Source organism: Pipistrellus hanaki (genome assembly GCF_964339955.1).
Source record: "Pipistrellus hanaki genome assembly, chromosome: 15".
In the NCBI taxonomy this organism is placed as follows: Eukaryota; Metazoa; Chordata; class Mammalia; order Chiroptera; family Vespertilionidae; genus Pipistrellus; species Pipistrellus hanaki.
Window position 1 is genome coordinate 1472563 of NC_140517.1, and position 22477 is coordinate 1495039.

Consider the following 22477-nt stretch of genomic DNA (forward strand, 5'->3'; position numbering starts at 1 on the left):
CACTCGCCTCAGCACACCACGCTCTCCTGCTTCCCGGTGGAGGGTTAAATCGCTAAGAGAATTAGAACCGCACTGTGAATTATTTTATTGTTTTTAAAAATATATTTTTATTGATTTCAGAGGGGAAAGGAGAGCGAGAGAGATAGAAACATAAATGATCCCATTCTGGGGACCGAGCCCGCAAGCCGGGCCTGTGTCCTGACCGGGAATCGAACCACCACCTCCTGGTTCATAGGTCGATGCTCAACCACTGAGCCACACCGGCCAGGCTGAATTATTTTTAAAATGATACAGCTCTATTTTCATATTTATAAAGAAGGAAGTTTCATGCGTAGAAACCATGAATGCCATAATCTGCGACACTGAATATCTATAAAATTTATACTGAGAATCGAGAAATTTCAATTAATATTCAGTTTTCAATTCTAAATACTAACATGACCTTCTAAATTGACTTCCTGGAAAAATGTCACACACATTTTCGTTGCCTGTTTTTAAGTTTTATGTTTATCGTTCACCCGGTTAATCACCCACGCGGTCCTGGGGCGATGGCTCCCCGCGGGGCCGTGTGCTCGCGGAGGGGCTGCTGAGGGCGTGCTGTCTTCCAGGGGTGTTCCGCGGCCACGCCGCGCAGGTGAAGGAGTACCAGGACCTGCTGGCGCCCGTGCTGCACCGGACGGCCGAAGGTAGGCCCCGGGCCAGCCCCGAGCTCCTTCCCAATGCGCATGCTTCCTCTTCGACAGAGCGGCCGTCAAACCGAGAGACACGAGGGGCCGGGGATGGATTAGGAGGATCAGCCTATTCATTTGTCCCCTCAAATGCGTCTCCTGCACGGAGTTGGTTTGGCGCGGCCAGGACGGGCACTTAGGTGGTCTGGCTGCAGCCGCTGTAGGACGCCGGCCGGGCGGCGGGCCCTCCTCTGCCACCTCTGCAGCTCCTTCTCTGTGCCGGCCTGGCAGGAAGGACTGGCTTTTAATCCTCACCGGAGGGTGTTTTCCCGTCGGTGTTTAGAGAGAGTGAAGCGGGGAGAGAAGCATGGATGTGAGAGGTACATTGATTGGTTGCCTCCCACACCCCCCTTACCGGGCTGGGGATGGAACCTGAAGCCAAGGTACCTGGCCCCTCAGTGTGGGGGGCAGCAGGGCCAGGGGGACCAGGGGGGCACAGGGGGACCAGGGGGCTCAGGGGGCTCAGGGAGGCACGGGGCTCAGGGGGGCACAGGGCTCAGGGGGGCTCAGGGGGCTCAGCGGCGAGCGCTGACCCAGGAGCCGGCGTATCACAGACTTCGGGGGGGTCAGACAGACACCAGGCCTGCCTGCGCAGGAGGACGGGGTTAGGGAAACCTGTGCGATTCTGTCAGGAGACGGGGTTTCCCACGGGCTGACATGTAAAGACGCAGAATGCCGTCTCCCCGTGTAGCACCCACAGCCCCATCCTCCCACGGCCACGGGTAGTTCCCCCGGGAGTGTCCTCACCGGCGGAGCAGGAGGGTGGTGCTGTCTCCGGAGGTGTGGGTCCGAGAGCTGGGCCTCGTTGGAAATGGGATTTCTCTGCTCCCGGCCGGGGCCCCGGGTTATGACCCTCCCCTACCATTTCCCACGAGTGAGCTTCCCTGACCGACCGACCGACCGACCCTCCGACACGCTTCCCCGCAGCTGGTTTCCTGGAGCCCCCCGACCCACTACCTCCCGCACACTCTCGTCTCTCTGCCTCCTCATCCCCGCGCTCCTGGCGGGCAGCTGGGGGCGGGAGGCTGAGGTGCTGTCTCTCGCCCAGGCTACCCCGTGGTCCCCAAGTACTACTACGTGCCCGCTGACTTCGTGGAGCTGGAGAAGCGGAGCCCCGGCAGCCAGAAGCGGTTTCCCAGCAACTGCGGCCGGGACGGGAAGCTGTTCCTCTGGGGCCAGGCCCTGTACATCATCGCCAAGCTGCTGAGTGAGTGGGGCTGCGGGCGGGCCCCGGGTTCAAGCCCGTCCCCGTGCGTGGCTTTGCGGCCGTTTTCCCCGGATGTCCGGGTGCCGGTGCGGGGAGGGGGTCCAGCGCACAGGCGTCTGGATGTGGCGTGCGGCAGAGGCGAGCGCCCGCGGGGATGTGCATGAGCAGCAAGCCTGGCCGCAGGTGCAGAGAGAGAGAGAGAGAGAGAGAGAGAGAGAGAGAGGAGAGAGAGACCCGCCGGGACACAGTGCTCTCAGAGGCCTCGGCTGCCTGTCGTATTCATGCCCATGCTAGTGGACTCGCACTTACGCTTGCCAAGGGTATAGCGTCTTAATCCACCTGTGGTCCTTCGCAGCTAACAGAATAGGATGGAGCTGCGTTTCCGTGCCGGCGGTGAACATTAATTATGTAACATGCTGATGGTCCTGGGAGTTCCCACATCCCAACGATCAGACAAACGAGCCCGGGAAATAATTTGCTGCTGTTTAGAATATCAGAGCACTAATCACCCCTGCCTCACGAGCTAAACTGCTGCTTAAATGGAAACGACAGGTCGATACTTGCCGTAATGAACCTGTGTTGGCTCCACTTAAATCTTGCAAAAATATGCAAAAGCACGCGAGAGAATGCTCTGGCTTGCGCTCCCTGGTCTGGGCAGGACACTACCACCCAGTAGGTCTGATGTATCTGTGGAAGGCCTTTTCCTGCGTCTGCCCCACTCGGTGCGGGGAAAGTAGTCGTTCTTAAAGGGCAAGGCTCCCGCGGTTCAGGGCCCGGCCCCGGAGAGAGCCTGCTGTGTGAGGCTGAGCGCCGCCCTCCCCAGCGTGGGCGCCAGTTGCTTGGCCACACGGGGCCTCCGTTTCGTGGCCTGCGAAGGAGGAGGGTGCTGTGAGGAGGAATGACTGGCTGCGTGGCCGCCTCTGCTCCTCCCTCCCCTCGCTCCTGTTATCAGCATCGCCCTCGCTGTTAGAGACCTCTCCAGTGCGCCTAGAGACCCGTGGCGATCTGGGCAAAGGGCAGCGTTGCCACGTGCCCAGGCACTGCCCAGCTTAGAGGCCCCATGAGAAACGCTCCCCCAGCTGCCCGCGTCTCTGTGGCAGCCTCTCCCGCCCTGTGTTCCAGACCTGGCCGCTGCAGAGGCGGCACTCACACGGCCAAGGAAAAGGGAGGACATCCTATAAAAGTAGGCATTCCACAGGGCGCGTCTGCACAGGAAGCCAGCAGGCCGTGGATTTTACGTGGTTGCATAGACCTGAAGGTCAGGGGAGAATGAGCGCGTTGTCGTAGCTTCCCTGCAGTGAGGGGGAGCAGTAGAGGCGGGGCTGGCCTGACCCCGCGGCTCAGTGGCTGAGCATCGACCTCTGACCCAGGTGGTCCGATTCCTGGTCAGGCGTACGTTATGTCTAGGTTGCAGGCTCGAGCCCCAATAGGGGTCAGCCGAGCAATGATTCTCTCTCATCATTGATGTTTCTGTCTCTCCCTCTCCTTAGTTCCAGAAATCAATAGGAATATATTAAAAAAGAAGTAGGGTCTTTATTTATGTTATTCAATTAACTTTCAACTTGTCTGAGCAAAACACAAGATAACTATGGCTAAGATAACTGGCCATTTGGAAATTGGGTGGTTTGTCTTTTTATTGCTGAGTTGTAAGAGTTCTTTATGGATCCAAGGTACAAGTCCCTACAAGATGCATGGCGTTCACATTTTTTCTCCTGCTTTGTGGGCTGTCAGTTTGACTTTCTTGATGGTATCCTTTGAGAAACAAAGATTATAGTGCGGCCAAATCCAGTTTACCTCGTTTTTTCTTCTGTTCCTTGATGTTTGGTGACGTGGTTTTATCTAACTTGAAATCACGAAGACTCCTCCGGTGGCAGTGTTCTGTGGAGACCGGTCAGGGTTTGCTGGGGTTGGGGTTGTGCAGTGCATCTTAGGTAATGCCTTCCTTCTTCCCCAGCGGATGAGCTGATCAGTCCTCAGGACATCGATCCCATCCAGCGCTACGTCCCGATCCAGAGCCAGCGGAACGTGAGCATGAGGTTTTCCAACCAGGTGAGAGCCGCCTGTTCCCCAGCTGGGCTCCTGCGCAGACATTGGCAGCTTAACTGACGGAGAAAGGTTACTCCACATGCGGTTTTTATACCTCTGTCCGAGGCAGGCTTCTCCCTCTTCCGGGCAGTTAGCATTTGCCTGTTTGTATGTCAGCTATACTTTAATTTGATTGATTGATTTACTTTTTTTTTTTTTAATATATTTTATTGATTTTGTACAGAGAGGAAGGGAGAGAGAGAGTTAGAAACATCGATGAGAGAGAGTCATCGATCAGCTGCCTCTTGCACACCCCCTACTGGGGATATGCCTGCAACCAAGGTACATGCCCTTGACCGGAATCGAACCTGGGACCTTTCAGTCTCCAAGCCGACGCTCTATCCATTGAGCCAAACCGGTTTCGGCTGATTTACTTTATTTTTTAAATCCTCACCCTCGGATATGCTCAGAGAGAGGAAGGGAGGAAAGGAGGGAGGGTGGGGGGGAGAGAGAGAAACATCGACCTGTTGCCTTCTGTACATGCCTTGACCGGGAATTGAACCAGCAGCCTTTTGGTGCACAGGACAACGGTCAGCTCACTGAGCCACACGGGCCAGGGACTGTACTTTAATTTTAAAAATGGCTTTGGGTCCAGGGCTGCCTGTGAAGGCGGCGGTGTGAGCCAGAGGTGCCAGCGAGATGTCTTCCGGTAAACGTCCTCATAGGGGTTACGTCGGAGGTTTGAGAAGATGCAGGGCGAATGGGGGGATGAAACCCATGACCCTTTGGTCCTTTGGGCCACTCTGTAACCACTGAGCCAGACTGCCTGGCAATGCTGCTCCTTTTAGTTTAAAAAACATGCATGTGTGCACACACACACACACACACACACACACTTACACTCACACACACTCGGGCCTGGTCTGCCCCTGGGCCAGGGCTGCCCCGCCGCTGCTCGCAGCTCCCACATCTGTCACATGGTCTCCGGGTGATTTGTGAGTCTGGCCCTGCGGTCACGGGCCCCCAGGACCTGGTTACGGTCCCCCGGAGCGATGGCGGGGCTGGTGCCGGAGCCGGGCTGCGGAGTGACGGGACTGGGTGGCGGAGAGCGGGCTCGCTGGGTGAGTTTGCCGCCGGCAGAGGGGCAGCCTCTCCTCGGCCGATTCCTCGGCAGCTCCCACAACACGGACTCCCGGCGCCCTCTGCTCTGGTCTCAGTGCTGCTCACGGTGTTAAAGGTCCTTCAGGAACTTTGCATGAGGCTCCGCTCCGTTTGGCTCTCTTCATTCTAACGCCCTCGGGCAGTTCGGAGGCTCCTCCTGCTCCGTGGGGCCCGCGCGTCGGGGCCCAGTGGCAGCGGGAGCAGGGGCGGCCGGGCAGGCAGCTGGGCCGAACGGAGACGGGACCGCCGCCGGCGCCCACAGGCGGCCCCCCTCCTCAGCCTCCCTCTCTGCGCAGGGCCCCCTGGAGAACGACCTGGTGGTGCACGTGGCGCTCATCGCGGAGAGCCAGCGGTACGGGCGTGGGGGTCGCGGGGGCCGCGGGGGCCGGGCGGGCCGGCTGCTTTGCCTCCCGGCAGTGAGGCGGTGGCAGGGGCCCCTCAGCAGGGTTCGAGGACGTCGTTCTTGCCCCTTTAAGGGCAGGACCACGCTCTCTTCAGGGTTAGTGATGTGAGTGCTAGCCACGGTGACCAGCCCAGCGCTGCCTGGGTGCAGTGCTGAGACAGGAGCACACAGATTAGGGGAATCCCCCAGCCCTGTGCCTGCCCCCCGCCCCCGCTGGCCGGTCCCCAGAGCTCCCATCTGATGTTCTGTGCGGACCCCGGGCCTCCGGGTCCCAGGGCAGACGGCGCACTGCGCGCTGACAGACACAGCTGCTCCGAGCCGGGCCCCCTCGCCCTCGGTGTCCCGTGCCCCTGCTGTCCCCAAGCCCCCCCGCCTGTCCTCAGCCTCCAGGTTTTCCTCAACACGTACGGGATCCAGACGCAGACGCCCCAGCAGGTGGAGCCCATTCAGATCTGGGCGCAGCAGGAGCTGGTGAAGGTGGGTGCTGGCTCCGCAGCGTGGCCCGGGGAGCCCCCTTTTCCTGACCCGCAGGCCTCGTCCCAGCCCTCCCGCTCCCGCAGTCCCAGCAGCACGGAGCGGCAGAGGATGCCGGCGCACAGCTGGTATCCGAGAGCCACCGGGCCGGCGTCTGCGCTGAGGCGGGGGGTGCGGGCATCTGTGCTCCGGAGGCTGCCTGCTGCTGGCGGCACAGGGCCCCGGCCGCACCTGCCCCTGGGACGGGCACCAGCGTTGCCCAGGGGGCTGTGAGAGCCCGCGGGCCGTTTAGCTGCAGCGTTTGGCTTAAACTTTAAAGTAAAATTTAAGTCAGAAGCAGCAGGAAGACACGCCCACTTCGGGGGGCGGTGCTGGGCGGGGAGGGCCCGGCGGCCTGAGCTTTGCGTGAACGGCGGCCCCGTGGGCACGGCCTGGCCTCCCGGCGGCCTGAGCTCCGGCCGGGCCGGGGGAGCCGATGGCCGTCCGGCTCTCACACCGCGGCCCAGAGTCCAGGGGCCACCGGGGCCGGCGTGTGTGCCGAGTCCACGGAGCAAGGTCTCCGCCGCCGCCGCTTCTCGGCGGGAATCGGAGGAGAGGAGGCGGGCGGGGCGGGGGAAGCACGCTGCCCGTGGGCTCGCTCACATGCGTGTCTTCCAGGCCTACTTCCACCTGGGCGTCAACGACAAGCTGGGCCTCTCCGGCCGGCCGGACCGGCCCATCGGCTGTCTCGGCACGTCCAAGGTGCGGCTCCGGAGGGCGGGCGGGCAGCCGCAGCACCGCGGGCACCGCGTTTCTCACTCTGCCGTCCACACGCGCGTTTCGCTTCTCTGCTTCTACTCTAAATTACATTTCCATTGATTTCAGAGAGGAAGGGGGAGAGAGAGAGAGATAGAAGCATCACGATGAGAGAGAATCATGGACTGGCTGCCTCCTGCACGCCCCACACTGGGGATGGAGCCCACAGCCCGGGCCTGTGCCCTGACCGGGAATGGAACCCTGACCTCCTGGTTCATGGGTCGATGCTCAGCCCCCGAGCCACGCCGGTCGGGCCTGAGTCATGATTTCAGCAGCCATCTCCTGAGTGGGTTTGTGGAACATCACAGGAGTCTCCGGGAGGGAGCGCCCGCTCTGTTACTTCTGAGCGCAGACAGAGGCTCTGTCGTGGGGGAGGGACAGTCACGTGCTCATCCACACACCGAGCCAGTCCCGGGCTTTCAGACGCCTTCACGTTGCGTGCTTTCTCCGAGTCTATCACGTGCCTGCTGAGAATCGGCCATCAGTGGTGGTTTCTGCAGGACTTCGGTGGCCTTGGCCTTGGGGCGGCTCTGATCTATCTGAGCGTCTCCTGCAGATTTACCGCATCCTGGGGAAGACGGTGGTGTGCTACCCCATCATCTTCGACCTGAGCGACTTCTACCTGTCCCAGGACGTGCTGCTGCTCATCGACGACATAAAGGTAGCGGAGCGCCCCACAGGCACGGCTGTTCCCGGGCATTCCGCGGTTACACCTCCTCCCTCCCCGTGTCCCCTGCGGACCATCGGGGCCTCCGGGGCCAGGCGGCCCTTGTGAAACGCTGGCCCCGCCGTTTCCCAGCCGCACGGCCCCGAGGGGGATGGGCACGCAGACACCGAGTGGAGGAGACCCTCCCCATTGTGGGTTCAGTCCCGGCTCCCCACCTCCTCTCCGGGCCCCCTGGGCGGTGCTCATCCGGCCGCGCCCCAGAGCCGGCACCCAGGCCGTGTGTGGGTTCTCTCCCGGCACCAAGCACGCAGGCGGGTGGCTCCCGGGAGCTTATGCGTGCCCTCCGTGTGCGGGCAGGTGCTGGGCTCCGCCTGGCTGTCACTCCCCCCGGGCTGGGCGGGGGTGACCTGGGAATGGAAGGCCTTGCCGGCTCCCTGCTGGCCTGGGTGCCACCCGACGCCCTGTCTCCCCAGAATGCGCTGCAGTTCATCCGGCAGTACTGGAAGATGCACGGGCGGCCCCTGTTCCTCGTGCTCGTCCGGGAAGACAACATCAGGTGGGGGGGCGCCGGGAGGGTGCCGGCCCAGGGGTGTGCTTTGTGCCCCAGGCCCCAGGCTGGCGGGGCGTGGGCACCGAGAAGGGCCGGGCAGGAGACAGCCTGTTTCTCATTCTGCCGTTCACACTCGCGTTCATGCGCTCTGCTTCTCTGCTTCTGCTCCAGGGGCAGCCGGTTCAGCCCAGTACTGGACATGCTGGCGGCCTTCAAGAAGGGCGAGGTCGGCGGGGTGAAGGTGCACGTGGACCGCCTGCAGGTGCGCGGCGCGGTGCGGTTCGGGGGCATCTCCTTCCATCCGGCTGGGCTCGCACCTCGTTCAGTTCCCACAGTCCAACGGGAGACAGAGGCGCTTCTCCTCGGCGTGCTGTGGAGGGCGTGGTCTCAGGCTTTATTCCCGCCGTCCGTGCCCGCTGGCGCCCTGTCCCCCTGACCCTCCCCCTGACCCTCCCCTTCCCCCTGACCCTCCCCCTGACCCTCCCCTGATCCTCCCCCTGACCCTCCCCCTCCCCCTGACCCTCCCCTGACCCTCCCCCTTCCCCTGACCCTCCCCCTTCCCCTGACCCTCCCCCTTCCCCTGTCCCTCCCCCTGACCCTCCCCTTCCCCCTGACCCTCCCCCTGACCCTCCCCTGATCCTCCCCCTGACCCTCCCCTGACCCTCCCCCTTCCCCTGACCCTCCCCCTTCCCCTGACCCTCCCCCTTCCCCTGTCCCTCCCCCTAACCCTCCCCCTCCTCCTGACCCTCCCCCTCCTCCTCCCCACCGCTGCTTGCCTGTGAGCTCCAGTTAAACATCTCCTTTATGGGCTGTTAGTACAGAAGGGGCCACGCTAATTGAACTAGAAAACACTAAATCAGAATTAATTTTCTTATGTTCTCACGTCAGTTCTCAGCCTGGAGAACAAATGAATTCTTGACTCTTTCCTCCTGCCCACGTGACAGCCCAGGATCACAGCGGTTTTCTCTCCTCTCGGATTCCATCAGCACCTAGCCGCCCCGTCTTCCCCAGCCCCACACTGTGGCCCAGGCCCCCTCCCCCACCCCGATCCTCAGAGCCCTCTCCTCGTTCCCATTGGCCACAGACGGCTCCCGCTCCTGCTCTCCCCGCCACAGGCCGTCAGGGCGCGGCCCACACCGGGGGAGCCGGGCCCTCTGCTCTGGGCGCTGCCCACCCGGCCCTGCACAGGCGCTCTGCCCGGACAGTCTGAGCACTGTGTTTTCTTTGATTTCAAATTATTTTTTCACATGTTAATGGGCGAGTTTTATCTCTGCTTGACAATGACCGCAGCTCTGAGAGCGGAGGGAAGCACAGCTGGTGTCGTGTTGCTGTCCTTGTTCCCTCTGACTTGGGACCATAGCTCAGCGTCCGTGTGTGTGTGTGTGTGTGTGTGTGTGTGTGTGTGGCGTGTGCAGACCTGTCTGATTCGAATGCCCACGTAGGAAACGGCGTGAGGGCTGCCTTCACGGTGGGGAAGCCCATGGAGGATGCCCTGGGGACGGAGGCGGGGCGTGGTCACAGAGCTGGGCGCCATGAGCTCACCCGCCCGGCCTCCGCCTCCAGACGCTGATCTCGGGAGCCGTGGTGGAGCAGCTGGACTTCCTGCGCATCAGCGACACCGAGGAGTGAGTCGGGGTCGGGGGTGTGTCCACGGCGCCTCGCGGGGGTGGGTCGTCCGGAACGTTCTCTGTCGGTTTCCAGGCCTCCGGAGTTTAAGAGTTTCGAGGAACTGGAGCTCCCCAAGCACTCCAAGGTCAAACGGCAGAGCAGCGCCTCCCAGGCCACGGAGCTGGAACTGCAGCCCGAGGTCAGCCTCGCCGAGTGGCGGGCCAGGCCCACCCAGGACATCCTGCAGAAGCTGGAGGTGACGCGGGCCTGCCCGCGGCCCGGAGGGGGGCCCGGAGGGCGGCCCGCAGCCCCGAGGTGACCCAGGGGTCTGTGTTCCCAGGACTGCAGCGGCCTGGCCAGCCAGGTCATCCTGCTGGGCATCCTGCTCAAGAGGGAGGGCCCCACCTTCATCACCAAGGAAGGTAGGCGCCGAGGCGGTGCCGCAGCGGCCGCGCTGCTGGAGCTTCTGCAGCACGCGTGACCGGTGCCCACCAGGCTCACCAGTTATTTCCTTCAGCTATTAAACTTTTAAGTGGGCAGCGTTCACGCATGCCACCTGGCCCGGCGGGGGAGGTGGGGGCCCCGCGCGGCTCAGGGACGCGGGTTTCTCTGACTGCAGGGCGTGGGAGCCGGGGCTCTACGTGACTCTTACCCCGTTGCTCCCGGACACTGTCTGTTTCCAGTTTTACTTTCGGTCTGTTTTTGAGAACAGCACTGAATTATTGTAGCTGTAAGGACGAGCGGCCTGCGGCCGCAGCAGCCATGTGGGCGGGACCGGATGGAGAGGGCTGAGCTCTGACGATGGACAGAAACACGCTGCTTCTGTGGGGTCCACGCCTCTGCCTTCACGGGGAGCCCGTGACCCTGAGCCCACGTCCGTGCGCCGAGTCACAGCTCTCAGGAGCCTCTGAGGTCTCCATTGCTGTCTGCTTCGGGCATTTCCCAATGAGCACAAAGCAGGAGGCATCTCACGGGGGTGTGGGCTAGCTGCTCAGCGTTTTGGCTCAGCTGGGCATGTGGCTTTGGTTGGGATGGGAATGAGTCAGAATTTTAAACGTCGTTGTAATTAATCAGATTCACAGTTTGGGAGTGAGCCACACACACTCGCTTATTCACATAAGGCGATTCGTTTTTGCATGACTGTAGCTAAGAGTTAACCTTCTTGGGCATTATACATGCAAATGGAATGCTTTTAATTTTCTTAACTAATTAAAGGCAGAAGAACTTTAGGCGAATTTCAAACAGAATCCCTCATTTCTAATTAGTATTGGAACTATAAGTATAAGCAGAATCCCCAGTATATTGGGGACATCCGCTGACATTTACACTTTAAAACAATAGGATTCCATAAAAGCAAGGATTTCATTAGGAAACTGTAGTGCAGACTATTTATGTAAACAGTTTATCATGAAAATGCCGAGGGAATGCGTTTTTAAGCCATTTTTGTAAACTTGGAAGTATACTCATCCTTCACTTAGATACTTAGATGGTTTAAACCTGTAAACCTCATGATGCAGCGGAAATCAGGGGCACATAGAGAACCTGAGTGTGGTCATACCCAGTTAGCACAGAGCTAGCAAGGTAAGTTCAGGGTGAAATGGTGACTCTACTCTTTACCCCAGTGGTCGGCAAACTCATTAGTCATCAGAGCCACATATCAATAGAGCCGAATGTCAACAGCACAACGATTGACATTTCTTTGGAGAGCCACATTTTTTAAACTTAAACTTCTTCGAACGCCACTTCTTCAACATAGACTCGCCCAGGCCGTGGTATTTTGTGGGAGAGCCACACTCAAGAAGCCAAAGAGCCACATGTGGCTCGCAAGCCGTGGTTTGGCTGTGCTCTGTGTTTTATTTTCTGCGGTGAATTAAAATAACATTTTCACGTGTTACAAACTTAGAGATTGCATATTAAATAAGAAAAAACAGAGAAGTACAGTGCTCACTGAGAGTATCTGCTCAGACCAGCTAGCTGCAAGGGCAGGACCGTGTGTGTGTTGGGCCGCCATCACATGTGTCAGGCTGTGCAGACACGGCGGGAGGGGGGTGGCCATACTGATTCTCGTGGAACCAAACAAAACCGGAACCGAGTGCCTTTGAAGGGGAGAATAAACGCATTGAACGAAAACCTCTTCTCAACAAAGGCTCTCTTCTCTCCCCGATGTCCAGGCACCGTGTCCGATCACATCGAGAGAGTCTACAGGAAAGCTGGCAGCAAGAAGCTCTGGTTCGTACGCGTGTCTTCGTCCTTGTGTGTGTCTGTGGTGTGTTGTCATGGTCAGGGGCCTGAGGAGGATGGGCTGGTCTCAGAGATGCTGTTCCCTCATTCCCACTTCCCAAGGCCGCGGACAGCGCGTGGCTGCCACACTCCACGGCCCCCTGGCTCTCCCGGGAGAGGCACAGAGCCCGGGACAGAGACTGCACGGGGGCAGCCTGGGGGACTGGTCACCGGGTGGCGTGTACTGGCCTTCCCCTCCCGGGGCCCAGCAGTGCGTCCGGCTCTGCTCTGTCCGGAGCCCCGCCCGCTGCCGGGGGCCGGGGCGGGGGAGCGGCAGGCAGACCTCCCACCACTCGGGCGGGATGGGTCCCAGGGCAGCCGCGGCTTCGCGAGGAATGACTAATGTGCTCGGCGGCGGTAGGCTCTTCCCAGGGGTAGAGACAGAAGCGAGGTAAGTCGAAATAAAACAGTTTAAATTCACAGCAGGGCCGTTTGCCTAAACGCATGGCTCTCTGCAGCTCAAAGCAATTCTAACAGCAGTACTGGCGGAATCTAACGTTTTGAAAGTAAAAATATACATATATATATATATATATATATATATATATATATATATATTTACGAGACCCATTATTTTCTAATTTTGGGGAAAAAAGTCTCAAGATGTGTTAGAGACTCCCCTCACCTGAGTGAGCCTTGGGCTTGGAATCCCTGAAGTCAGGTTTCGATAAAGCAGTCTCTTGGCAGCCGTCCAGCTCCGTGATGCTAACACACACGCCATTCCAGCCCGGAAGCATAGCGCGGTGACCTGCGGGCGGACCCTTTCTCCCTGTAGGCCCTCGGCACGTGCGGCGTGAGCTCACAGATGCTGCCTCACAGCCAGTGGGGCCTGGGGGGCCCGTGACCCTCCTTGGGCTAAGCAGCCGGGTCCTCACTGCCTTTTAGGTCAATGTCACACCTGCCTTTTAGGTCAATGTCACACCTGCCTTTTAGGTCAATGTCACACCTGCCTTTTAGGTCAATGTCACACCTGCCTTTTAGGTCAATGTCACACCTGCCTTTTAGGTCAGTCAGTGTGACACCTGCCTTTTAGGTCAATGTCACACCTGCCTTTTAGGTCAATGTCACACCTGCCTTTTAGGTCAGTGTCACACCTGCCTTTTAGGTCAGTGTGACACTGGTGTCTCTGACCGCTGGCCAGCAGCCGGTGCTGGCCGTCAGGTTGAGAAGAACCAGCTCCCGCCAGTTGTATTCACTGTGTTTTCCTTTCATGCTCCGCACTGGCACGCCCAGGCTGGCGGTCCGCTCCGGGGCCGCGTTTACCCGGAAGTTTTCCTCCTCCATAGCCCCGCACATCACCACCCTGCTGGTCCACGGGAAGCAGGTAACGCGCACGCGAGCGGCCGCGGCTGCCCGGCGTGTGGCTTCCCCGCATCCGAGGGCTGCGCCGCCCTGCTGGCCGAGCGTGCGGTGCCGGCTTCTCTAACCGTCGCACTAACTTCCCCGTCACTGACTTCCTCTCGCTGGTCCGCCCGCGCTGAGGTTAAGGAAGGGCCTGCTTTTTATAGGAGCTTCCATCAATGTCTGAACTTCAAGGAAAGCGTTTTAAACCTACATTTCACTTTTTTTCATCTAAAAGTTCCACATGAATTTTCACTTTTGAGGGAGAAAAAAAAATCTCATGCCTTGCATGTGCTGTGCTTTAAAAGCAATCTGTTCTCCGAAGGCGAAGACTTTTGCAGAAAAGTAAAAATAGCAGTGTGAATTCTTTCCTCCCACATTCCGGCTTCAGCTAAGAAAAGTGCTGGTATTTCCTTGTAACACTTCCTAAACCCGGGACTCGGCGAGTCCGTCAGCCAGGCGTCCGGCCCGAGGCTCCGAGGGACACACGGCGACTGTGGTCGGTGCAGGAGCAGGTGGCCGGCGTTAGGCACCAGCCTTTCCACAGTCAGGGCTCCCACCCAACCCCTCCGGCCCCAGCCCTCCTCCAGCCCTCCCCTTCAGAGGCTGTCAGGTCCCTCCCCCGGTGAAGCTGGTGACGGCCGATGACGCTGTGGCCCAGGCGGGGACGGGGACCTCCCTGTCCTGCAGGGTCAGTCCTGCGTCTGGGACAGGCCCGGCCGGGCCCGGTGTTGGGCCCGGTGTCCCCGCGGCCGTGGCTGAGGCCCTGCTGTGCGTATGTCTGCGTCCCCCCCGGGGGCCCGGCACTGCACAGCTGTGACCCTCTGGCCGCTCTCTTCTCCCCAGGTCGGTGGTGCGCCACGCAGCGAGCCTTTTAAGTAAAGTAGTGGACAGCCTGGCCCCGTCCATTACTAATGTGTTAGTGCAGGGCAAGCAGGTAAGTGTCCGCCTCAGACTCCCCCGGGGGACCCTGGCTCTGAAACCTGGCGCCCTCGGGCCCTAGGCCTCCGCAGCCGCGTTGTTAGAATCCCGGTGCGTCCACTTCCCCGGCACCGGGCCTCAGAGAGGCAGTCACTTCCCTCTCCTCTGCACCGCGTTAACGCGAGGGCTTGGGAGACGCGGGCACAGGATGGGGACCTGCTGGAGGCAGGTCATGGCGCAGGTCAGACAGGCGGGCAAAGACAGCTGCACCGGCAGGCCTCTCCCCCGCTCTCGTGAGGGTCTCTCCCCCCGGGGCACACCGACTCCCAGACTCTGTCCCTCTGGCGCCCCCTCCCTCCGCCAGCTCTGCTTGGATCTGCTCTGGACCGCAGTTCACTGACCATGGCTCTCATCGCGGCTCGCATGGCTGGGCGCTGTCCGAGTGCCTCCTGGGCGGGCCCTGGTGCCGTGGCTGCGTGGAGCTGGGGGCGCCTGGGGGTGGGGGGCCTGCGTGGAGCTGGGGGACCTCCGGGCTGTGCGCTTGCGCTCTGGCTGCCTGGCGGGGTGAAGGCCCGTTTGCTTCTTTCTCTTCTGGGGGAACCTGGTGCTTTGTGGCCGTTTCCGGGAAGTCAGCCTGGGCCCTTGTGAGCGGTACAGTCAGGAAGGGCTTTAAGTCTCAGTGCAATTCCTGTGCTCTCTTGTCCTCTCTGTGGGCCGCCCCACGGACGCCCCTCTGAGGTGAGAGAGCAGCCAGATTTTAGAACTCACGGGTGACCTCCCCTCACCCTCCCCAGGGAGCGGGAAGAGGCGGGAGGGACCCCTCCTGCGCTGTGTGCGGACCGCAGAGAGACACCACTGTGTGCGCTGGGTTCTCGGGGACCTGCCGGTGAACTGCCTTCCGAGCAGTCCCGTCTCAGTGGTTATTCACGTCCCTCCCCTGCCCTCAGCCGCTCGCCTCTCCCGCGAGCTGGGACCCCCCTGCCCTCGCTCCAGCCAGACGGCGCCCGGGGCCCCGCGGGAATCGCGCTTTCACAGCCGTTTCCATCCAGGCCGGAGCGGTCCCCCACCTGACCCCGCCGCGCGCAGCGCCTGCCCCGCCCGGGCCTCGGGCGCGTGGGCAGCGGGAGTGGCCGCTCCGTCCGTCTCCTCTAGGTCACGCTGGGCGCCTTCGGGCACGAGGAGCAGGTGATCTCCAACCCGCTGTCCCCGCGTGTGATCAAGGACATGATCTACGAGTGCAACACGCACGACGAGCGGGAGGCGGTCATCCAGCAGGAGCTGGTCATCCACGTGGGCTGGGCCATCGCCAACAGCCCCGAGCTGTTCAGCGGCATGCTCAAGATCCGCGTGGGGTGAGTGGCGCCCGCCGCGGCCCCGGGCCTCTCCTCCCCCCCTGGTCCGGCCTGCGCGGCTCCTCCAGCGCGGCCTCCATCGGGCCCGGCGGCACTGAGCCCGCTGTGGACAGTGCTGGTCAGATAAGGATCTGATTTGCTGTTGGCATTCATTCATGCTCGGCCTTTACATTGGGGTCCATCAAGCTGCTGACAGGCCCATTACTGTACAGACTGATCTAGCTCTGTGCGCCGCCTGTCAGCAGCTGCCGGAGACCCCTGAGGAGGCGTGCTATCAGCCTGTGCCATCTCCCTCACCTGCCTGCACACCCTCACTCAGTGACGGCAGGCACAGTCCCTCCTGCTGCCTCTGAGCCTGTGCCATCTCCCTCACCTGCCTGCACACCCTCACACAGTGACGGCAGGCACAGCCCCTCCTGCTGCCTCTGAGCCTGTGCCATCTCCCTCACCTGCCTGCACACCCTCACACAGTGACGGCAGGCACAGCCCCTCCTGCTGCCTCTGAGCCTGTGCCATCTCCCTCACCTGCCTGCACACCCTCACTCAGTGACGGCAGGCACAGCCCCTCCTGCTGCCTCTGAGCCTGTGCCATCTCCCTCACCTGCCTGCACACCCCCACTCAGTGACAGCCCCCTCCCGCTGCCCCGTGCCTCTGAGCCTGTGCCATCTCCCTCACCTGCCTGCACACCCTCACTCAGTGACGGCCAGCACGGCCCCCTCCTGCTGCCCCGAGCCTCTGGGATCCCAGGGGTGCCAGACTGTGACTGTGTGCGCAGCCCTGGGGGGTGGGGGGAGGACACAGCTAGGGTCATTAGCGTGGCTGAGGCCTCACAGGCCTTGGCACTGGACGTGAGGGGAGGAGGGAGACCACCCTCCCTGTGCCCATCGGGGTCCAGGCACCCGTCCCCTCCGCAGCCCGCCGCCCCTTTGGGATGGCGGGTGTGGGCCGTGCCGTCGGCCATTCACGCCATAGCAACCTGGGCGATTCTTCTCAGCACCTCAGAGCAGCTCAGGACGGTTATGGAAAACTGTTTCTGGTTATGAATCGGTGCATTCTATTAAACATTTTTGTAGATTTCAGAGAGGAAAGGAGAGAGAGAACATCAGTGATGAGGGAGCATCGTGGACCGGTGGCCTCCTCACGCCCACGCGGAGCGGGAGGAGGGGGACGCGGCCCCGCTGGCGCAGCTCGCACCCGGCCTCCCCGTGCGTGTGCGGCGCCGCCTCCCTCGGCGCCGTGTTCTCTCCTTTGGTTCGCAAAGCTGGTTGTCTCAGTGCTCGCCTCAGAGTACGGCGAATGAACAAAATGAGATAAAACTGCAAACATGCTGATGAAAAGCTGCTCAGCCCTGGCCCCGGTGGCTCAGGAGTTGAGCGTCAACTTGTGAACCGGGAGGTCGGGGTTCAATGCCCCGTCAGGGCACAGGCCCAGGTTGTGGGCTCCATCCCCAGTGGGGGGCGTGCAGGAGGCAGCCATTTGGTGATTCTCTCTCATCATTGATGTTTCTATCCCTCTCTCCCTTCCTCTCTAAAATCAATAAAAACATAAAATAAAATAAAATAAAAGGGATGGTGTGACAGCTGTTCGCGTGGGGGCCTATGGTGCCGGGTCGATGGGATCTCATGTGGCAAGATCCCGGGTTCGAACCCGGTCTCCATATTTCCTGCCTCACCTCGTCTGCAAGCACAGCCGTGTGCTCGGCGGTCAGATCCCGTCACAGCCCTATGGGAGCGGGTCTCTGGCTCGGGAAGCTGCGTGGCCTCGCCCACGCCCCCGGTGGGCGGTGCTGCGGGACGGCCGCCAGGAGCCCAGGGGACTGCGCCCGGTGATGGCCCGCTCTCCCGCCCGCAGGTGGATCATCCACGCCATGGAGTACGAGCTGCAGCTCCGGGCGGGCGGCCAGGCCGCCGAGGACCTGTACCAGCTGTCGCCCAGCGCCGTGAAGCAGCTGCTCATGGACATCCTCCAGCCGCAGCAGAACGGACGGTGAGAGGCCCCTCTGGACATGTGACCACGCTGGACGCGGGCCGGAGGGAAGGGAGAGAGGGAGGGGAACGCCACAGGCCCAGGGATGGTGCAGGGACGCGAATGGAAATACCGTCCTCGGCCGTCACTCGGCACTGCCCGGAACGGGCACACGTCTCGGGTGCACTTCATCGTTCTGGGCAGCGCACGGCACTCCTCTCACCCCCGCCCCGCCCGAGCCTCTGCGGCCGCCCCCTCCTCCCCTCGCGTGGGCGCAGGTGCGGCTCGGCGACGCGGTGAGGCGCGGGCCCGCTCCCTGCTCCCGGGTGGAGGTTCACCTCCGCGGCCGACCTGTCCGGAGCCTGGGCTTGTGCTGAGGGTGGAGCGGGTAAAACCTTGTGGGTTGCACTGAATGGAAGAACATGTTCAGGACGGAGGAGGCTTTTGTACCGTTCCTGAAGCTGCTCCTGTGAGTTTAAATGAACTGCTTTGGCTATTAGTCATTTAACGACAGGGTGAGAGGAAGTCGGGGTTTCCTCCTTTCCTGCAAGCTTTTCCCTGAAACAGTCCCTCTGACACGGGCCCGGCCTGCGTCCCTGGCGGCCCCGGCTCCCTCTCGGAGGGCGGCCCCTGCCGGACGCCGGGCTCCCTGCCAGGCCTCGCCGGCGGCTCCGCTCTGAGGCCGTCTCCTCTGCTGCAGGTCTTGGCTGAACCGGCGCCAGATCAACGGGTGTCTGAACAGAACGCCCGCCGGGTTCTACGACCGCGTGTGGCAGATCCTGGAGCGCACGCCCAACGGCCTGGTGGTCGCGGGGAAGCACCTGCCGCAGGTACCGCCGCGTGGCCTCGGCGCGGGGCCTCGGGGGCCGAGCTGCCCTCTGCGTGGCCAGCACCACCCGCGGGTCCGGGTCCTGGGCGCGCTCCCCTGGGCCCGGGGCAGGGGGTCACCCTTCCAGCAAACAGCCCCTCGGAGAGCCAGGCCCGTGGGGGGGGGGCACCGAACCCGAAAAGGGAAGTGATCCCGGTGGGACGTACGCCCAGTGGGACGAGGAGACCTTTTCTCACATCCCCCCTCACATGCACGCCCCCGCCCGTTAGCGCGCCTGGGAGAGGGAGCAGCGGCGGCGGGTGGGGCTGCCCGCGGACGGGCCCCCGGGAGGCAGGGGCATCGCACAGGCAGGGCAGGCTGCTGAGCCTCCGCTGGGCCCCGGGGAGTGAGTGGCTGGCTCAGTTGGGAGGCTGAGGGGAGTCCCGGGAAGTAAGTGGGAAGCGTGACTCGCCATCTCCGCCCGCCCCTCCGGGATGCTGGCCCCTCCTCCCGCCCCTCCGGGATGCTGGCCCTTCCTCCCGCCCCTCCGGGATGCTGGCCCCTCCGCCCGCCCCTCCGGGATGCTGGCCCCTCCGCCCGCCCCTCCCGGGATGCTGGCCCCTCCGCCCGCCCCGCTGGTGGAGCCCACACTCAGCCTGGATGCTCCGGTTCAGCCCTCCCTGCTCCGCGTGCGGGGAAGGCGCAGGCACACGTGCAGTCCTCCTGCTGTAAGCGACGTGCAGGGCAGAGACAACCCTTTGGTTTTGCTCGTTCTGTTTGCCTGCCTTCCCCGCACACGGCGCTGTCCTTGCTGATTCGGTGCATTTTTGCGCCGCCGGTTCAGACAGGTCTGCCACAGGGACAGGTAAACTCCTTGGAGAGGGTCTGGCACGCGTCTGCCGCGCATCCCGCTTTCTAAGCCCCGTGGCCGAGTTCCACACGAGGCACGGCCCGTGGCCGCACAGACGCCTGGCCGCACTCACCGCGGCGTGCACGCGCTGTGGGGCGATGGTGCCTGCCGGCGGGGGGGGGGGGGGGGGGGTGTGGGGTGGTGCGACATGAGATCCCGCCCCAGGGCTGGAAGGCGCTCGGGTTCGTAGGGACCGAGAGGGATTCTGGGGGAGCAAGTGGAGCTCCTGGTAGAGCCAGGGTCCCCCCACCCCCCTGTGCCGCGGTGACGCTGGGCTCCGTGTTCCAGCAACCCACGCTGTCGGACATGACCATGTACGAGATGAACTTCTCGCTGCTCGTGGAGGACATGCTGGGCAACATCGACCAGCCCAAGTACCGGCAGATCATCGTGGAGGTGCGGGCGCGGGGACGGGGCGCACGGGGGGCCCGGGCCGACCTGGCCGGGGAGGGGGGACCCGCCAGCCTGCGCCACCGCCGGCCACACCCGGCCTCACTGTCGTCTCTGCAGCTGCTGATGGTCGTGTCCGTGGTCCTGGAAAGGAACCCCGAGCTCGAGTTCCAGGACAAAGTCGACCTGGACAGACTGGTGCGGGAAGCCTTTCAGGAGTTCCAGAAGGACGAGAGTCAGCTCAAGGGCGTTGGAAATCAAGTGAGTAGAGAAGATAGCCTTTCGGGGGTGTTTTTCCTGCCTCAGTTCCTCAGGCGGCCCCCCCTCTCACCGTGTGCTGCAGAGTCCCAGGGGCACAGTGGAGAATCGGGGAGGGGCAGGAGGTGTGAGTGACCGGGAATTAGGCTCCTCTGTGTTAACTGGGAGGCAGTCCAGCCCTGGGTTCTGTGGAAGAAGCGGGAAGAGGGGACTCTCCTGTAGGAGCAGTTCCGTGCGGCCCCCGAGGCGGAGGGTCCGACCCGGGAGGGGTGCGCACCCCCAGGCTCTCTGTGGCACGTTCTGTGTCCAGCTGTTGGGGGCCCCGAGGAAACACGGGTTGTCGGCGGGGAGGAGGATCGGGAAGAGCCGTGTTTGTTTTGCTCGCTGAGGAGACGCCTCGGGACCGGGAAAGAGGAGGTTTTTTTTTTTTAAAGAGAAGGAGAACCGCTGGAGGCGGTTTTCCAGGAGGAAATCCTGAGGATGATCTTCCCGGGCTGGCAGGGGGGAAGGGAGAGGAGAGGGAGAGAAACATCAACGACGAGAGTCAGGGATCGGCTGCCTCCTGCGCGCCCCCCACTGGGAACGTGCCCACAACCCGGTCAGGGCACTTGGGACCTCCTGGACGGAAGCCAGCACTCAGCCACTGAGCTACGCCAGCCGGCCCCGCCAGCCCTAAGTCAGACGCCCCTGCACTCTCCCCCCAGGACGACATGACCGCCTTTTACGACACGCCCCCGCTGGGCCGGCGCGGCACCTGCAGCTACCTGGCCAAGGTGGTGATGAACCTGCTGCTGGCCGGCGAGGTCAGGCCCGGCGGCGACGACCCATGCCTGGTCAGCTAGGGAGGAGGCCGGGCCCGGGACACGCGCGTTCGGGGAGCGGGGCGCCGGGTCCAGGCGGCCACTGCCGGGTGCGCTGACCCCGCCGCCTCCCACAGCGGCCGGGCCTCCGGCCGCCCCCGCCACGCGCGTGGTGGGACACGCTGCCGGGCACGCGGAAAACGTCCTGACTGCACGGTCGGAACAGCCGACGGTGGCAGGCCCGCCTCCGCGTGCCCCGCGGTCAGCAGCTCGTCAGGAGCAACATGCTTCCCCGCTCGGCGCCACTGCAGTGCGTGTGCCACGGCGCTGGGACAGAGGCGGCGGATCCACACGCGTCGCCGCCCGCGGCCGCTGACGTGTGACGCCAGGAGCCGCGGTGTCGGTGACACGGCAGCATCCAGAGCTGCGCCACCGTTTTCACCTGGGAAACGTGACCGTGGTCTTGCATGTGTCCCAGCGGTAGCGGTTGGACTAAAATGCAGTGATAAATCTGATCCAGCGTGTGTAACACTTGAATGTATTGCAAACACCGATCATGCCCGATGAAACGCTTTCTTTGAGCTTTTCCTAGAGAGAGGGCGTCAGTGAGATTATTGAGAAGTGTGGGTGGCTAACCTAGTTTGTATTAGTAAAAATGAAATTAAATATGACTGCATTTCATTTCTGAGTTAATGGTTTTGTCTGGTCACAGTCTTTGTTCTCATGGTCCCAACACCGTCTCCTGACCATTGAGGGAGGGGGAGCGAATCACTGGTACCTCCCATCACACCATTTGGGCACCTACGAGATTTCCGTAAGCAAACTGATAAAAGCAGGATGTAAGCATTTGAATGTCATGGACGGTCCTCTTACCTGAAATGTACCTCCCCCCCCCTCCCTCGGTCCACCCCGCCCCTCCTCCCACTAGTCTGCCGTGGGATGCCCGAGGGCAGTGCCATCCCAGCATAGGACACACCCTCGCCACTGTCGTGGGCTCTTTCTCAAGGCCACCGCCTTCAGATGGGGCGCACGCCTCCTGAGGCCCGGCACCAGTGAGGCTAATGAGGCGGTGTGTCCGCTCACTGCCCACGAGGCGCCAAGCATGCACAGAAGCCGAGTGAGTGCTTGTTACTGACAGCAAAGAGGAGGTAACAAACACTGACGACGAATGGGGGTTCCGCCCAGGAAGATGGGGCTGTCTGCTGGTCGGGGACCGGGAAGGGGGTGGTTTTATTGGTGAGTGTGCAGAGAGCTGAGACTCACGGAGTGCCTCCGTGTTGATCTCCCCGGACCATGGGAGGCAAACACCCTCAGCTCCACAGTTAGGGCCGCCGATGAATGGCTTGTTGTCCGCAAGCAAGAGCCGAGGATTCCAATTTGCTCTGCAAAGATAGCTTTGTAGTCACATTCTGGCGCTGGAAGCTTTTATGCAAATTAATAAGTGATTTTCCCGCTTCTGTGGAACAGAGGCGGACACAGCCAGGATCCCGAGACAGCGGCGGGAGTTCTTGCAATGTGGGGGGTGGAGGGGGAGGGAGGGAGAAGAGAGGGGGACAGTGCGTTCCTTTCCTGTTGTGTGGAGGAGGGGACCCAGCATGGTTCCTGCCGCTCTGCGCCCCGGGCTCCATCTCCTCGGCAGGCGTGTGGCTGGCCGCTGTCTGGCTAGCACACCTGATGCGGCGGGACTTGCCTCGGCTCCTGTGGCTGAGGGGGACCCAGGCCGCAGGGCACCCTTGCTTCACAGGAAACCGGCGCTCCCCTGGGCCGAGTTTGAAGAAGTGGCGCTAGAAGAAGTTTAAGTTTAAAAATGTGGCTCTCCGAAGGAATGTCCAC

General features: G+C 61.9%; 1 protein-coding gene across 3 annotated transcripts in view; it reads left to right on the forward strand.

Annotated features, from left to right (window-relative positions):
* The window catches only part of PHKB (phosphorylase kinase regulatory subunit beta), a 46333-nt gene extending 24996 nt beyond the window's left edge, over positions 1 to 21337 (forward strand). For 2 of the 3 annotated variants that reach the window (XM_084905471.1, XM_084905473.1), the window contains 20 exons: positions 609 to 686; positions 1777 to 1935; positions 3890 to 3984; positions 5418 to 5473; positions 5908 to 6001; positions 6656 to 6739; positions 7350 to 7454; positions 7934 to 8016; positions 8182 to 8272; positions 9574 to 9635; positions 9712 to 9874; positions 9959 to 10040; positions 11790 to 11847; positions 14086 to 14176; positions 15313 to 15512; positions 17365 to 17499; positions 18179 to 18308; positions 19485 to 19592; positions 19707 to 19847; positions 20549 to 21337. In XM_084905471.1, the coding sequence (XP_084761597.1) occupies positions 609 to 686; positions 1777 to 1935; positions 3890 to 3984; positions 5418 to 5473; positions 5908 to 6001; positions 6656 to 6739; positions 7350 to 7454; positions 7934 to 8016; positions 8182 to 8272; positions 9574 to 9635; positions 9712 to 9874; positions 9959 to 10040; positions 11790 to 11847; positions 14086 to 14176; positions 15313 to 15512; positions 17365 to 17499; positions 18179 to 18308; positions 19485 to 19592; positions 19707 to 19847; positions 20549 to 20686 (2153 nt within the window). In that variant the 3' untranslated portion in view covers positions 20687 to 21337. Of the gene's footprint in view, positions 1 to 608; positions 687 to 1776; positions 1936 to 3889; positions 3985 to 5417; positions 5474 to 5907; positions 6002 to 6655; positions 6740 to 7349; positions 7455 to 7933; positions 8017 to 8181; positions 8273 to 9573; positions 9636 to 9711; positions 9875 to 9958; positions 10041 to 11789; positions 11848 to 13131; positions 13223 to 14085; positions 14177 to 15312; positions 15513 to 17364; positions 17500 to 18178; positions 18309 to 19484; positions 19593 to 19706; positions 19848 to 20548 lie in introns of all 3 variants that reach the window. The other variant, XM_084905472.1, reaches the window with a different exon arrangement.
* The last annotated feature ends 1140 nt before the right edge of the window (positions 21338 to 22477 follow it).